The sequence below is a fragment of the Habropoda laboriosa genome, unplaced genomic scaffold (genome assembly GCF_001263275.1).
Source record: "Habropoda laboriosa isolate 0110345459 unplaced genomic scaffold, ASM126327v1 scaffold40, whole genome shotgun sequence".
In the NCBI taxonomy this organism is placed as follows: domain Eukaryota; kingdom Metazoa; phylum Arthropoda; class Insecta; order Hymenoptera; family Apidae; genus Habropoda; species Habropoda laboriosa.
The window spans coordinates 3,429,564-3,443,973 of NW_017100231.1; the positions used below are offsets into that span (position 1 = coordinate 3,429,564).

A 14,410-nucleotide genomic window follows, 5' to 3' on the forward strand; every position below is an offset into this window, starting at 1 on the left:
TGTTGTAGAAAACTAGAAATTATGATCGTTATTGTGGATCAGACGGCGGAAGGAATACAGTAATTTTAATGCACTCAAGCAATATCAATGTGAACGCTATTTATTAAAGAAAAATATATGTATCGTACTAACAGAGAGGGAAAATTGACATTGATCGATATTCTATTGAAAAAATCCCTAAGAACAGTGTCGCCCTCTACTCTAAAGTCTTAAAATGACTTGGGAATAACCTTCAAAATGTCTTCAGAAAGAATTTTTTATCACTACCAAATTTACATGTTGAAACCACATATAAACTCCTCTTAGTAATTTTTTTCTTATTTCCAATACAATCGAAAATAATTCAGACCTTGGTTATAATTGAAACATCCTATATCTCTTCCACCGACTATACAACTCTACGTTTCTTCTCCTCTTCCGTATGTTTCCATATTTCCAGTTTCGAGAGAAACGTCGAGATACTAAATATTTTCGAGAATTGTCCAAATAGGTCAGCGTTTAATTGTTTTGCAACGAGATGAAGCGAGAAATTAGGCTTGGTTGAGAAGTTAGGCGGCGTTGAACAGGCGCCGCGATCAAAGGACGCGTGAAACGGGACAACATGGCTCTTATAACTCGCCTCCCGTGTACACCGTTTAAATTTCTATTTACTTTTACACGGAAAGTTTCGAACAGCACACGAAGCGGTAACTTGAACCGTGGAAAGAGTAAATGGCTTTTCCTCCGGCTTGACGCGTCGGCTAAGGGGCCCGCCTATTATTTACGAAACTTTCCCCTCCTTATGTCTCTATATCTCGTCTCTCTCTGATGGCCGCCATTAACGAGAGGCGGTATGCAACGAGTTCGAAGGTTCGTAAATGGCGTCGTTTCTTTCCACGTCCGTCGCTTCGACACGTGATACATCGAAGCTCCGCGAAGAAAACGTGAATTGTTGTGTTCTTACGTCTCCCATTCGAACGGAGACGATGCTTCTTCTGTCGTCGGTTATAAATGAGCATTGTTTCGTGTTTTCGAGAGTTTCTAGTGAGTTTCGAGTGTTCGTGGTTAGGTTAGGAATGTATCGTTCTGTTTTGACCATCGTAGATTTTCGTTTTCTTCCTAAATTACATTTTCTCTTACCAGAGTCTTGATTAAAAATTCGTTTAACTAAAAATCGTTAACAGAATATTAAACAAAAGATATTTAACAAGGTTCTCAGTGTTACCGCGATTTATTTGACGAATTTCTTAAACATAAACAATCGATTTTCAATCGCGACGTACTCGGGTCCGAACGGACCCAGGCACAGCCCTGTGAAGATTAAAAAATAATAAATTTAGAAAATATAAAACTGCGAAAAATTACATTGACTTTAAACAACGTTTCCATCACATCGTACGTTTCTTTTTGCAAAGAAATTACTTTTACGATTGAACAAATTTGAACATTTCGCAATAACCAAGAACAGGATGTTAAATATAACAACTGTACGTTAATAAAACTGTAGAATTGCACGGCACGAACGTGGAGTAATTATTGTACATTATTCACAGTTCAAATATTGAAACGCTCAAACAACGATCCACTATTTTCCATTAAATCGTATTACGGTTTTGCGAGACGTATCCCCCCCTCCCCCCAGACCACCGAAAAAAAAAATTGAAAGCGATTTGGCGGCGGTGGTTCGTCGAATTGAGGCAGGAACGCGAGCGACGTCGACGAGCTTGATAAATTCTCGTTGGTGCAGAGTGAGGAAAAAAGTTTGCATTCTGCGCGCCTTTTTTCCGCTCCGAACGAAATTTGCCGCGTAATGGATTTCAATCCTTTTTCGAGTCGCGCGTGTGTTCAGGGCTTTGAGTCTGCCGCTTTTTTCCTCTAGTCGCAAGCTCGAGAAAAAGGAACGTCGTACGTGCCGCGTGCACAGAGTTCATAGGCCTATATAACTACGTATTGTACACGTTACGTTGGTAAACCTGATGAAATTTTTCGATTTCTTAAGTTGTCCTCAGCGACGTCTACGGATAATAAGAATTTATATCGTTCGGTGGTATTAGACGTTAAATTTATACAATTCTCTAGTGAAAAGTGGAACTACGGTTAAAATAAACGAGTTTCGTGACGATCGTACTTATACTGCCTTTTTACACAAATACACGCTTAACTATCAGTTTAACGGGCAACAGTGTGCATTTCTAAATATAACGTTAATGGAACATACGCAGTGTCGTGAATTATAAACGAAGCCGTACAGTGAGCATGTATAATTGATGGAATTATACCCCAGATGTGCAGATTAACGTGTTATCGAAAATTATGCGACTCTACTAATAGTACAAGATATACGTCGTAATAGTTATCGAACCTTACTTGTTCAATCGTAGTAATCGTAAAATTATGTATAAATGTCAAACTATCCAAATAACCAATGAGGTCAAATAACCTCACGTTACGCTAGTCAAGCGAGGCTAACTTCACTTGTGTTATGAAACGCTGTAACCTGAACAGTGAGACGGCGCCATCTGGAAACTTTATATCGAATAACCTCACGTTACGCTAGTCAGGCGAGGCTAACTTCACTTGTGTTATGAAACGCTGTAACCTGAACAGTGAGACGGCGCCATCTGGACAACACGTGTTGTTGGAGGAGAAAAAGTGGTATTAATACGCGAGTAAGAAATTAATTACGGAGTCTACGTTTGACGTATTGATCGTAAAGGATCGTGTGTTCCTTGGGAGAATCAAATTTGCGGCGGGATATAACAGCCGGGACGCTTGGATAATTAGTTTGATCGAGGCGAACGTAACGCCCATTGCTTACCTGGAGATTGGCCGGGCAATGATCGACCAGTTCCAGCATGTGCCTGATATTCTGTGCTTCCTCGATCACGAAGTTCAGTTCCATGTCGAATTCGCCGCCCACCAGCTGCAATCAGAATAAATTGAACGTTGTTAAGTATGCCGTCGTCTGGATGTGTGATTGTGGAAACTATGTTGGAATTCTATTTGCAAAATTATAGGTTAGTAAAATGTATTCGTTTCGTGGAGTGCTTATTGTGAGAAATTGTGAAGTGTTTTTTTCTTTTTTCTCAACGAAACTACTGTGTACATTATGCTGTTTGAAGTTATAAATATTAAGATACGGTTTGTACACTTCGAAAAGTTCTTCGACATTTAGGTTAGAACTCTGCAGCAGTTTCTCTCTATGAAATTCTAATCAGCTCTCGATAACTTTTCCGAACCTTATGTTTTTCGATTAGATTTTCATTATATCTCGACGAACAGGTTATATTGAAAATATTGAAGTTGGGAAACCTGAAAGATCGTCGACAGTCTGGGAGAAAAATCTGTAGACAGAAGTGTTAGAAAAAACGATTTTTACTTTGGAATATATGAGAGTATAATCGAATTCAGAATTCCCTTCTAACCAACGTCTATCGTTTCTCTCGCGATATATCAACTTTTCCATATTAAAATAAAGTTACGTGTAGATTAAAATAGATGATTCTACGTACGCATTATTCATTTTTTCGCTGCAACGGTCAATTTTTTCCAAGCTACAACGCAAAATGATTCTCCACCGTTAGTCGATTAAAATCGATTTATTACTTTCCCATAACCTCCATCATCGACTCGGCACCGTCGTCCATCGGTAATTTCGCCGAACGGTTTCCATCATTTCTAGCGGATTTTATGCGAATCGACACTACTTTCGTCCCTGTCCATTTAAATTCGCGTCGAAAGAGATAATGCTTCGCGAGATCGAACTGCATTTCTGGGCACATGTTCACGCGTGTGTACGTAACATTTTCCAACAGAAGGACCGATACATTTAGCCGACGAACGAACGAACGAACGAACGAATGGCGCGGCGCCCGTGCAGGCAATGAATTTCCTGCCGTGAAATATTCACGGCGCTAGCGTGCAAAAAATTTATGTGTTTTCGCGTCGGTCAGGAAGAACGATGACTTATCGATGCTGAAAGTGGCGTTAATAAATCGTTCCGAACGCCGAGCACCAGTTACGAGACTGTGCATACGTATGAATGTGTACACGAACGTGTCGTATACGTGCTGTGCGCGTGTGAGTGCTCCTGGTGTCTTCTTACAGAGAGATGGCTTATGTACAGCCGAACCGGAACCGCTGTCTCCACGGGTAGAGCGTAATTTCCGGCGAAGAATCTTCTTCTCTCCGTTCCCAGCTCCTCTCTCGTCTTCTTCCAAATACTGTCTCCGTTATCGATCATGAATTGCTTATGTCCCAGGTATATAGACGAGACGCGGTCACGAGAAATTTTTACGATCATCGAACGACCGTAAAAATTCATAGGTAACGTGGTGGTTCGTATATAAAATTGAAAAACGTAGATAACCATATTCGAGCACTGTCAGAGAGGAAGAGGGGCTTTTATTGTTTGAAAAATGTATTTCGCTATGATTTAGGTATTTGGTTATCGTGCGTAGGTGTCGATGTATAGAATTTCTTTCGCGAGACACGATTGTTCGAGGATCTTATTTAAGGTAGCGAGTTACAACACGGAATTGTGTATATGAAGCGATGGTAAAATTTTGCTGGGTATTTGAAACCTTGCCTTAACGATTTTTAAATGGTTATCTGTCTTAATACTTAGGTACACATTGCTTTAGCAATATGTCAAGTGAAAAATTAATGTTAGAGTTAAAATGAAAGTTTATTAAAAATAGGAATTACTTATGTAATATCTCAACGATAACTTATGCCACGAGTATGATTCGTCATTAAAAGGCAAGAGGTTAAGTGAGGTTAGGGCGGATGGTTCGTTTTCTGGTGGTTCTCAGTCGATAACGGTTTCTGTTTTCACTGGAAATTTGTACAAAGCCCGAGTTGCTCATCCAGTAACTAAGGATTAAGGTCGTTCTTTATTTCACTAAATATTCTGATATAGTTGTATTTCGGATGGGGTTTTAGCGCAGTGCCGTTTTATACTACTAGGAGTAAAATAAGTGGGATTATGAAGAAATGCTACAGGGCTCGTGAGGGATTATAAATAAGTTTTTACTCTTCCAATTAGGTTTCTTCTTAAATTTACTGTTTTAAGGATTTATGCTCCTACGTTCCTCCTCCAAAAAAAGAATTACATAAATTCCCTTATTCCTTTCTGACCCGAAGTTACCGAGCTTATTTCAGTATATTTACCTCTAGTTATATCTTTCCTATTTTAACCACCAGATAGCACAACTTTCCTCTAAGCAATTCTCATTTTTTTTTTACGAACATAACCTAACTTCTGAATTGCTTGTTGATGTTACGTATCATTATCGACATTTTAGGACAAAAATTTAGCATTTTCGATCATTTATTTATTATGCAAATAATTATTTAGCTGGAAACTACTTGGTTTTTATCTTATTTTATGACTGTTATACATGACCAACATATGTATATGTTGCTATAGTTATTGCTACTACATTTTAACATGAAAGAACTATATCATTGTATTCTTACAGATGATATTGGTAGAAAAATCAAACAAAATCATTTTTGTATGGGAAAATAATAATTGCAGACTTAAAAGTATAAAACAGATTAAACTTATTTTCTGAAAGAGCTACATATCGTATCTATCAGCAACCTCCACATCATCAATTATCATATCACACCGTGTGACACTAATTCTCCCCAAACAATCTATAAACCTCTCAACAGTATCAGTCGCGTCATCACAACACTATTCCGAAATACACTAATTTCCATTATTTGGCTATCGATAAATTTCCCAGAATTAGTTTCCATGCACATACCATTACACTAACCAATATCACGCGAATTCCCTCGTTGCCCATCGACACACTTCCCAATATCGTATCCCTATATCCCATCGCATTCAATCCTCTTCAAACATATTCCCCAAACCCTCGTGAATTTTTCCCACCCTACCCCTACGAAGAAGAGGAACGTTTCCCTCCGCGAAATTCTCCAGGTCGTTCGCGGGCGCAGACACTTGCAGCAATAAGGGTTAGATATTGACCCTCGTTCTGCCGGTGATTCGTTTCAAACGCGAAGGGGTTATTGCCGCCCTCCTCTCTCCGTTTTCTCTCTCTCTCTCTATTTCTCCCTTTCTCTCTTTCCTCCCGATTTCTTCCTTTCTCTCTTTCTCTCCCTATTTCTCTCTCTCTCTCTCTCTCGGTTTCTCTCTCTATTTCTCTCTTTCTCTTCTTCTCTCCCTATTTCTTTCGTTCTCTATTTCTCTCTCTCTCCCTCCCCCTCTCGGAGGGTGTTGTGTCGCTTCGGTGTCACGTAGCGCGCACCCCTCGAGAAAAATAAATTCTCGCGGCGTGAAGGGCCGAGGGTGGTCGGACGTTAGAACGTCGCGAGACGCCAACGATTTTCACGTTCGACGCTCGCGGTGGCCATCTTACGAGACACCATCCACGTTTCGTTTCAACCGAAAATTCCAAGTGCTAGCGAGAGGGCTGTTGAAAAATAGAAGGGTGCCTGGAAATATCGAGCTGGGGCCTTTGCCAAAATACCACCGCGATATCTGGCAGAAGAGGGGGGCGAAATGAGATTTTTGCCAGGAGTTCGACGACGTGAAGTACGATTTCGTGGCATCGTTCGAACGTATCTGAAAATTAATGGGTGCAGTTTATAAGGACGAGGAGGGGCGTCCTTCTTTTTTTTTTCTTTATCTGAAAAATGTAATGGTCCACATGATTTCTGGTGTAGCAGGAGGTGTTACGTTTGCCTTTGATGAGGGCGCGAGATCGCGGTGTCGAGAATAAGCGCCGCGATATGGCGTCGAGCCAAGTGCTCCCTGCCACACAACGATGAAAGATAAAATTTGCTGTTCTGGTTTAAGAACGTTTCGGATTATCAATGTACTCTGGAGTCGTTTCCAATTGATCACTTGCAACGGAAGTATATGTCGAAAGATTCTTATCGCTCGTAATACTTTTATCGAGGAGGATCGAGCTGCTGAGGAACCCAAGTGACCAACTCCACGAAACAAAATTTATCAAATTCATTCCATTTATAAAAACTTGAGTATCAATCACTTACTCTGATGACAGAAATTAGAAAAATTGGAAAAAATGAAGTTAGCCATCTTAGCTTCTCAGCGACTCAATTCTACATTCTCCTAAATCACTTCAAAAGGCACAACCGTAAAGATTAGGAAGAAGTAGTGGTGGCATAAAATAAATAGCAATAGTTTCAAAGTCATCGTGCAACACATGGCACGTTCAGATGAGAAAAACTCACACCAAACCCTACTCGAAACTTCTTCAAACCAATCTTCCAACAACCACCATTCCGCTGTAACAATTTCAAGGAGAGCAACGCGTTACTCTCACCGCGGTATACCAGCGTGAAAAACAAAGTAGCAACCAAAAGCAGCGGGGTACCGAATGGCAACACCAGCCGAGAAAATTGATTGCGACAGAGCAAACACGGTCTCGATCAGTTCGATTGTTTTTCCACGCAAATACTCCCCGGTGGAATTTCCATAAACAACGCGTCTACAGGGTACAAGAGTCGATCGTTCGTCAGAGTGAACTCCTCCTCCATGTTGAAAAGGGAAACAAGTCCGGTGACTTACGATTTTCGGCGCGACAGACAGGTCGTGAGCGGATTTTTCCGCGAATCGAAAATGTAGGCTGAGAACGGGAATCGGTGAGTTAGGGTCAGCAACGGTGACCGCTAATTGGACGCCACTTGCTTTTACACCTTCTACGTTTCTGTCAGTCGAAAACGGTCAGCGAGGGCCGGACGGGTACGTGCCAAATTTGCTTATTCGACAACGAAAACAGTGCTGAATTCGGTGCCACGAAATGTAATTCTATTAAGAGCAACGGGGATCTTCTGATGGACGTACACGTTTCTGTGGTGAATCGGCGTTGGTGAACGGATCAATATTACAATGGCATGAGTCATCCGATTCAGACGGGACCTTAAGTGGCCTTGCTGTGTTTTGCGAGCTTGGAAGGACGTTTGATCCTTTCGCTGCGGAAAATATTCATGCTGAACGTGGGTGATTCAGGGTTAATTTCTAAGCAAGGCTGTAAATTTGTTACTTCGACTGTATCGTTTTAAAATTCGGTTTGTTGTGTCAAGGTGGACGTGAGTGAAGGATAAAATGAAGTATTAAGTTAGGGCGGAAGTGTATCGAAAGGCTTCAACAGTATAGTGCGAGAAAATTTGCAAAAATAGGAATGAAATGGTTAATCCTTTGCTGTGATTTGGACAGATTCTGGTCAGGATGTGGCAAAAGTAGTCATATCAGTAACGAAAATTAATTTTAATTCTAATTTTCGATTTAATTTATGAAACTGAAGATTACCAAATTTAATTAATTTATAATACACCAGCTTTTCTTTCTTAATAGAGTACTAAAACAGTAAATGGCCGACGCTTAGATGCACAGTGAGGAAAAGAAATCATACATTAAGGGGTTAAGGAGGAATCCTTCGAATTGGAGGACAAATTTTTTTTTATACCAGTACCTTGAAGATTTCGAGATTATTGACACTAATTCGAGTGCATTTTTATACTGTTTTACATTTTTACATACTAATAGATATACCTATTATTAGAAACTAGCGAAATAACTTTTAAACGAGAGTACACAGATAAAATCGAATTGTAGGAGCAGAGATAACTCTGAAAATATTCATTTTTCGACCCATGTTTATTCCAACTTTTTTATTTATCCCGATGAGTACTGCATGCTCCTAAAATTTCGTCCAAAACTTTTTGGACACCCTGTATATTGTTCTCCAATCAAACAACCTCTCTTCCCCAAACGATTTTCCACGTTACCTCGAAAACAACTGAATAAAAAAAATTCCTATCACGATTACTATACTCCAGATGAATCATCTCCTCTTCCCCTGTCGTCGCTATAAAGCGTTCTCCGGTAATTGTTACGCGGAACAGTTTGAACTTTAGTTAATAACGTGTCGTTATTGAAAGCCGATATCTAATCTCGAACGTTCCGCGATAGACGTTATCGAGGCATAATTCATTACGAACCGAGCCAGTTTCAGAAACGAGGGTGGGAGGTAGAATGAATAAATTTTCTCGAACACGGATCGATGGCTGTTCACGAACTTGTTCGTTGATATATTAACGATATCCGACAGCAGAACAGCCCGGGTTCACGCGTGAACAAGGTTTCGACCGAGTTAACGCGAAAGAGAGTTCGTGGAGGCTTGTTTGCACGGTTTGAAAGGTTTTCAATTGGCTCTCAAGAGTGCATTACAAGTCGACGAGTTCTCTCTCTCTCTCTTTGATCGTTATTGTAATCGCGATAGAAGCACCGTCGAACGTTTGTTTACCTTTTGAAATCGGCGTAGGGAGTTTGTCGTTAGCCCCTTGACATATGACAACCTGACAGACTCGTGGCAGAGATTCCGGTCAAGATGTGAGAAAAATAGTTGTATCAGTAAGAAAAATTAATTTTAATCCTTAATTTCGTTTCAATTTGGAAGGCTTAGGATTACTAAATGTAATTGATCTGTGACAGATTAGCTTTTGTTGCCGGATACAGGACTGAAACAGTAAATGGCCGACGCTTAGATGCACAGTCAGAAAAGAAATCATAGGTTAAGGGGTTAAGAAAGTGAACGATTGGTAGAATCGTGCGGTTTCTTCTATTCACGGAGAAAATTGAACGTTGGATAGATTTCTGTGCTAGTATTGTCGAAATTTTTGTTGTCGCTTCGAATTGCTGTTTGTAGACTGATCGAATTTTAGGGGAAACGTGTAAATTGGTGTGACATCGATAAGTGGAGATTTTGATGAAATTTTTGGATGAATGGAAAATGTGGCAACGGTTTGATTCGAAAGTGTATTTCGAGATGTCAATTCGCCGGTGAATCAGCGTCGAGAAACCGATGATGGTGGTTTCGAGTTTGTAGCATTCGCGCGAGTATTCGGTGTTTCCGGTTGGTGTGAAATTTTGAGATTTATGGAGGAATGAAATATTTGCGCGCGATTCGACTGGGTGAATTGATCGACTTCTCTTGCGTTCAAGTGTTTGTTACAGAATGCGTAGAGTTCGGTTCATTTCGTTCCTGTCAAAATAAATAGATAAACGACATGAGTTGCAATTTTTACTTACAAAATGAATTTGAAATATGACTGAAAAATTTTCCCTCCAAAATTCGAAAGAACTGAAGTTATTAAAAAGTGTATGTACAATTTTGAATTAAAACGACAATACAAAATATGATTAAAAACTTTCTCCTTCAAAGTTAAAAAATACTGTGCAAACAGTGTAGCAAAATTTTCCCTCCAAAATTCCCTGCACCTATGAACTAAAAAGTCAATACAAAATATGATTAAAAAATTGTTCCTCTAAAATTAAAAAATGCTGTGCAAACACAGTGTAGCAAATTTTCCCTGCAAAAATTCCAGAGAGCTGAAGTTGTTAAAACATAGACGTGCAATTTTCAATTAAAATGTCGATGCAAAATACGATTAAAAAATTGTCCCTCTAGAATGAAAAAATGCTGTGCAAACACAGTGTAGCAAAATTTTCAGTGACGCAACGAATAATGATCGCAAGGAGTACTTTTTGAAATTGCATTTTTCACATTTGCCGATTGAAAGAGGAAAAAGAAGGAGGAACGACACGATTGATCTACATGATTTCTTAATCCATTCGATTGGTTAGAGCGGTACACGAGCAATTTTTTTCCATAGCCCGAAACCACTCGACCCGCCAAAGCGAATTCTGTTCGGGGCTGCGCGCCAGAGGTTATTTCGACAGGACATTTGCAAACAGAATTTCAACGGTCTGTTGTCGTCGTCTTCCTTTCTTTTCCTTCCTTTTTCCACACTTTGTCCGCATTTTCCACTCTCTTCTCTCATGTCCGGTAAACCACGCCAACTGGCTCGCTATTTGTGTCACCGATTCCCTTTTTTCTTCCCCCTCTCCGTAGAACAAAGGCGGTGTCTTTTTGTCCCCTTCTGTTTTGAGACGATAGGAAAAGTTTTCGCTAAATAGCACGTTCGCGTGAAACTTTCGAGGAAAGATTACGTTCATAAATGTATTAGCATGGTTTGAGACTGTGACTGGAGAATTTGGAAAATTTGACGAATACTTTGTTCGAGCTTTATTTTCAATTTTAATGTTATTATAATTTTGAGAGAGAATTTCTGGATCGAAATGAGAGACAAATTTGAGAAGAAAAGTTTGGAAAACTCGAGCTCTATTCTCGATTTTAATATTTTAATAACATTCTAAAGAATTCCTTGATAGAAATGAGAGACAAATTTAAAGAAAAAAGTTTGAAAGTTTGCAAAATTCAAGCTTTATTCTCGATTTTAATATTATTATAATTCTCTGAAGAATTTCTTCATAGAAATAAGAGACGAATTCGAGAAAAAGATTTACACCTTCTTCTCGATTTTAATATTACCATAATTTCGCAAATTTTTCGAAAGTTTCTAAGTTCGAAGCGATAATAATCTCGAAGATTCGAAAAAACAAGGAGATATCACAGATTCACATTTCTATCCGAAATATTTCACGAATAATCCGCGCGACGATGGCTCAGCTCTGGCATCTATTTACTTGCATTAATCCCTAATCGGTCCTCGAATTGGCAGACAGCCACTAGCCAGTCGGTTGATGGGTGACCAATTTGATGAAACCGTGAGATGTCAGACCCGGATCAATCTTCATCCTCGAGAGCAATTAGTGCCCGTCGCGGAATCGCATCTGGCCCCTATGATCTCGCCACCATTTCATTCGACGTGTCTTGATAGCTTATATTTAATTAAGAGATGTTCCACCACGTATTAAACAATCCACTCGACATAGTAAACACGAAAATTGAACTACCTTAAACTATCACAGGGATAATCGACTATTATCAAGTTCTGCTAACACGCTGATCGAAACGTTATTAGATTTCTATGAGAGTACAGCTAAAAGAAAATAACAACGACGATACAGCAGACTTCCGTGTAACATTAATTCCTCCAAAATGTCAGAAATATAGCGATTACTTTTTTCATACAACGCGATTCCTCCTAATTCATAAAATACAGGAACCTTAATAGAATAAAAATTTTAATAAAATACAGGAATTCCCCGTATTTAAAAATTAAATTTGTTTTAGTTGAGCATTACACTGTTCTCTCCATCGTTACCGACTTCTTCTGTTTCATAATTAATTCCGTTTTTTGTTAATTGCTTGTGTCGGAATTTTCACCGTTAATACGCGCGTACTCTCTCGGTGCGTAACCGGGGAAAGTCTTTTGACCTGAGTTTATTGCACCCCTTGCTGGCCTAAGGACTCCAAGAAACCGGCTAGTCAGTCTAGTGCCGTCGTCCAACTAGAATCCCACGCTTAGGACCGCCACGATAGTTTAAGAGAAACCGGCTAGTCAGTCCAGTGCCGTCGTCCAACTAGAATCCCACGCTTAGGACCGCCACGATAGTTTAACATTCACTAGGACATTCCACTGGAGTTATTTATTGCAATAAACACCTTATAAACAATTACCTGTTGTTTTTTCTCAGTCAATCAAAACTTTCAACAGTTCGTTTATTACATATATTAGTAATATGTTTTTTTAAAACCAATAGCGTATATGTCACTTGTTTAAAAAAAAAAAAACTGTTTTATTTGATGAAAAAAAGAAAATAAACATGTTATTTGTTTAGGCGCGAGCAATTTACCAAGTTGGAGTATGAAAGAGAGTCTTTCGTGTATGCTCACTTCAAACGTCAACGTTAATGACGATTGAATATTTATTGAATTTGGATACTGGACGGTGATGAAATAATGATGTCACGAGTATAGATAACACTTAAACTTTAAATTTATTCTACAATGGTTGACTTAGAAAAACGTGTTAGATTGGTGATAATAATGTTTGTGTTGAACCGCTGATAGAAATTTAGAATCTGATTTTTCCGTTAAGGAATGCGTGCTTAAATAATAAATGCGGACATGAGAAAGTGGGAATGACGATGTCTGATTGGTGGTTTTACAAAGGTAGGGGAAGCCGCCGTGACCCTCAGGTACTGCAAGTACCTTCGAGTGGCATGTATCGGAGTTTCCTTATACCTTAACCGTAGCAGGTAATATTTTATTGGTTGCCCTGACTCGGCCAAGGTAAATGAAATTAACACGGCCGAGGTAAAATTCTTAATCCTAATACAAAGGGGCAATCGTCGCTATGCATTCAAAAAAAAGGTAAAATATGCACAATGGTTTTTACTGAAGATTAGTTTTACGCCTTAACATTATTAGGTGTTGCAAATTAATTGGGTGGCTTTTTCCACAAAAGCTCTGACGACTCTATCGACTGGAAACCGTCATAATTTTTCAGAAACGGAATTCGTCAGTTGGTGCATAAATGAAAAAAGATCATCCAAAATAATGGAGATTATTTTTAACACTAAAATTGCGTTCGATCTTTAGTAAATAAATATTAAAGTTCGTGAGAAAAGGCATCGAATTAGTTTGTACACCTGATACTTCAGATTATTCCCATTATACGAGAAAAATTCTCGTACCTCGTGATTTCCTACACAACACGTGAAGTATTAATCGCGTTATACGGGAGTCTGCTGAAAAGAAAAACAAATATCTCCATGAATGATCTATTAGGCACAGCGCATAATGCATCGTGGAGCAATCGTGTGTTTTTCTCTGCTGGAAGTAAGATGAATAAGAGAAAGAAAAGAAAGATGGAAGGTACTAGCTCATTGGACATGGTACGCAACCCTTGGCCTTAGGTCTGCTCGTCTCTTTCTCTTCAGAAACTTCGTGTGTCCTCTTCCTACTCGTCCTCTCTCACTATCCACGGCCGACATTCATATTTAAGCCGCGTTCCTCCTAATTAGGCCGCCATCTTGACAAGCTCTAAATTCACAAGCATTGTTCTGGCCGGCCAAGTCATGCTTTCGGTGCCTCTGTCGACGAGCGAATGGTGACTACCTCCGCGGACCTTCCTCTCTGTCTCTCCCTTTTTTTTCGAGCCATTTATCTCTCTTTTTCGTTTCTTTTCTCTCTTTTCCATTTTTTCTCTCACTCTCTTTTTTCCGTCTCTTCTCTTTCTCTCGTTTCTTCTCTAACTCTCTTTATTTCTTCCCTCTCTCTCTCTCTCTCGTTTCTCTCTCACTCTCTTTTTTTCGTTCCTTCTCTCTTTCTCTACGTTTTTCGTTTCTTCTCTCACTCTCTGTTTCTCGTTTCCCTCTCGAGATTATGTGCAAAAAGACGCGCTAGTTCTCCTTTCGCGTTACCATTCGTTCGCCTAATCGACGGAAGCAGAAATATTCCATTTTCGATATATTTCGAAAATATTCCACTCTGGATTTACTTATTTCACCATTACTTTTTTTACCAAATTTCGATCAAAATTTATCTGATAATACGCACGCCTTCCTTCACACTCGGAGAGTGTCCTAATATTTACAAACAGGACACTTATGCGA

General features: G+C 39.4%; 1 protein-coding gene across 1 annotated transcript in view; it reads right to left on the bottom strand.

Moving 5' to 3' along the window:
• The window catches only part of LOC108571475 (neurobeachin), a 664,931-nt gene that overhangs the window by 198,534 nt on the left and 451,987 nt on the right, over positions 1 to 14,410 (bottom strand). The window contains exon 2 of the mRNA XM_017933530.1: positions 2,798 to 2,902. Coding sequence (XP_017789019.1) covers positions 2,798 to 2,902 — 105 coding nt within the window. The remainder of the gene's footprint in view (positions 1 to 2,797; positions 2,903 to 14,410) is intronic.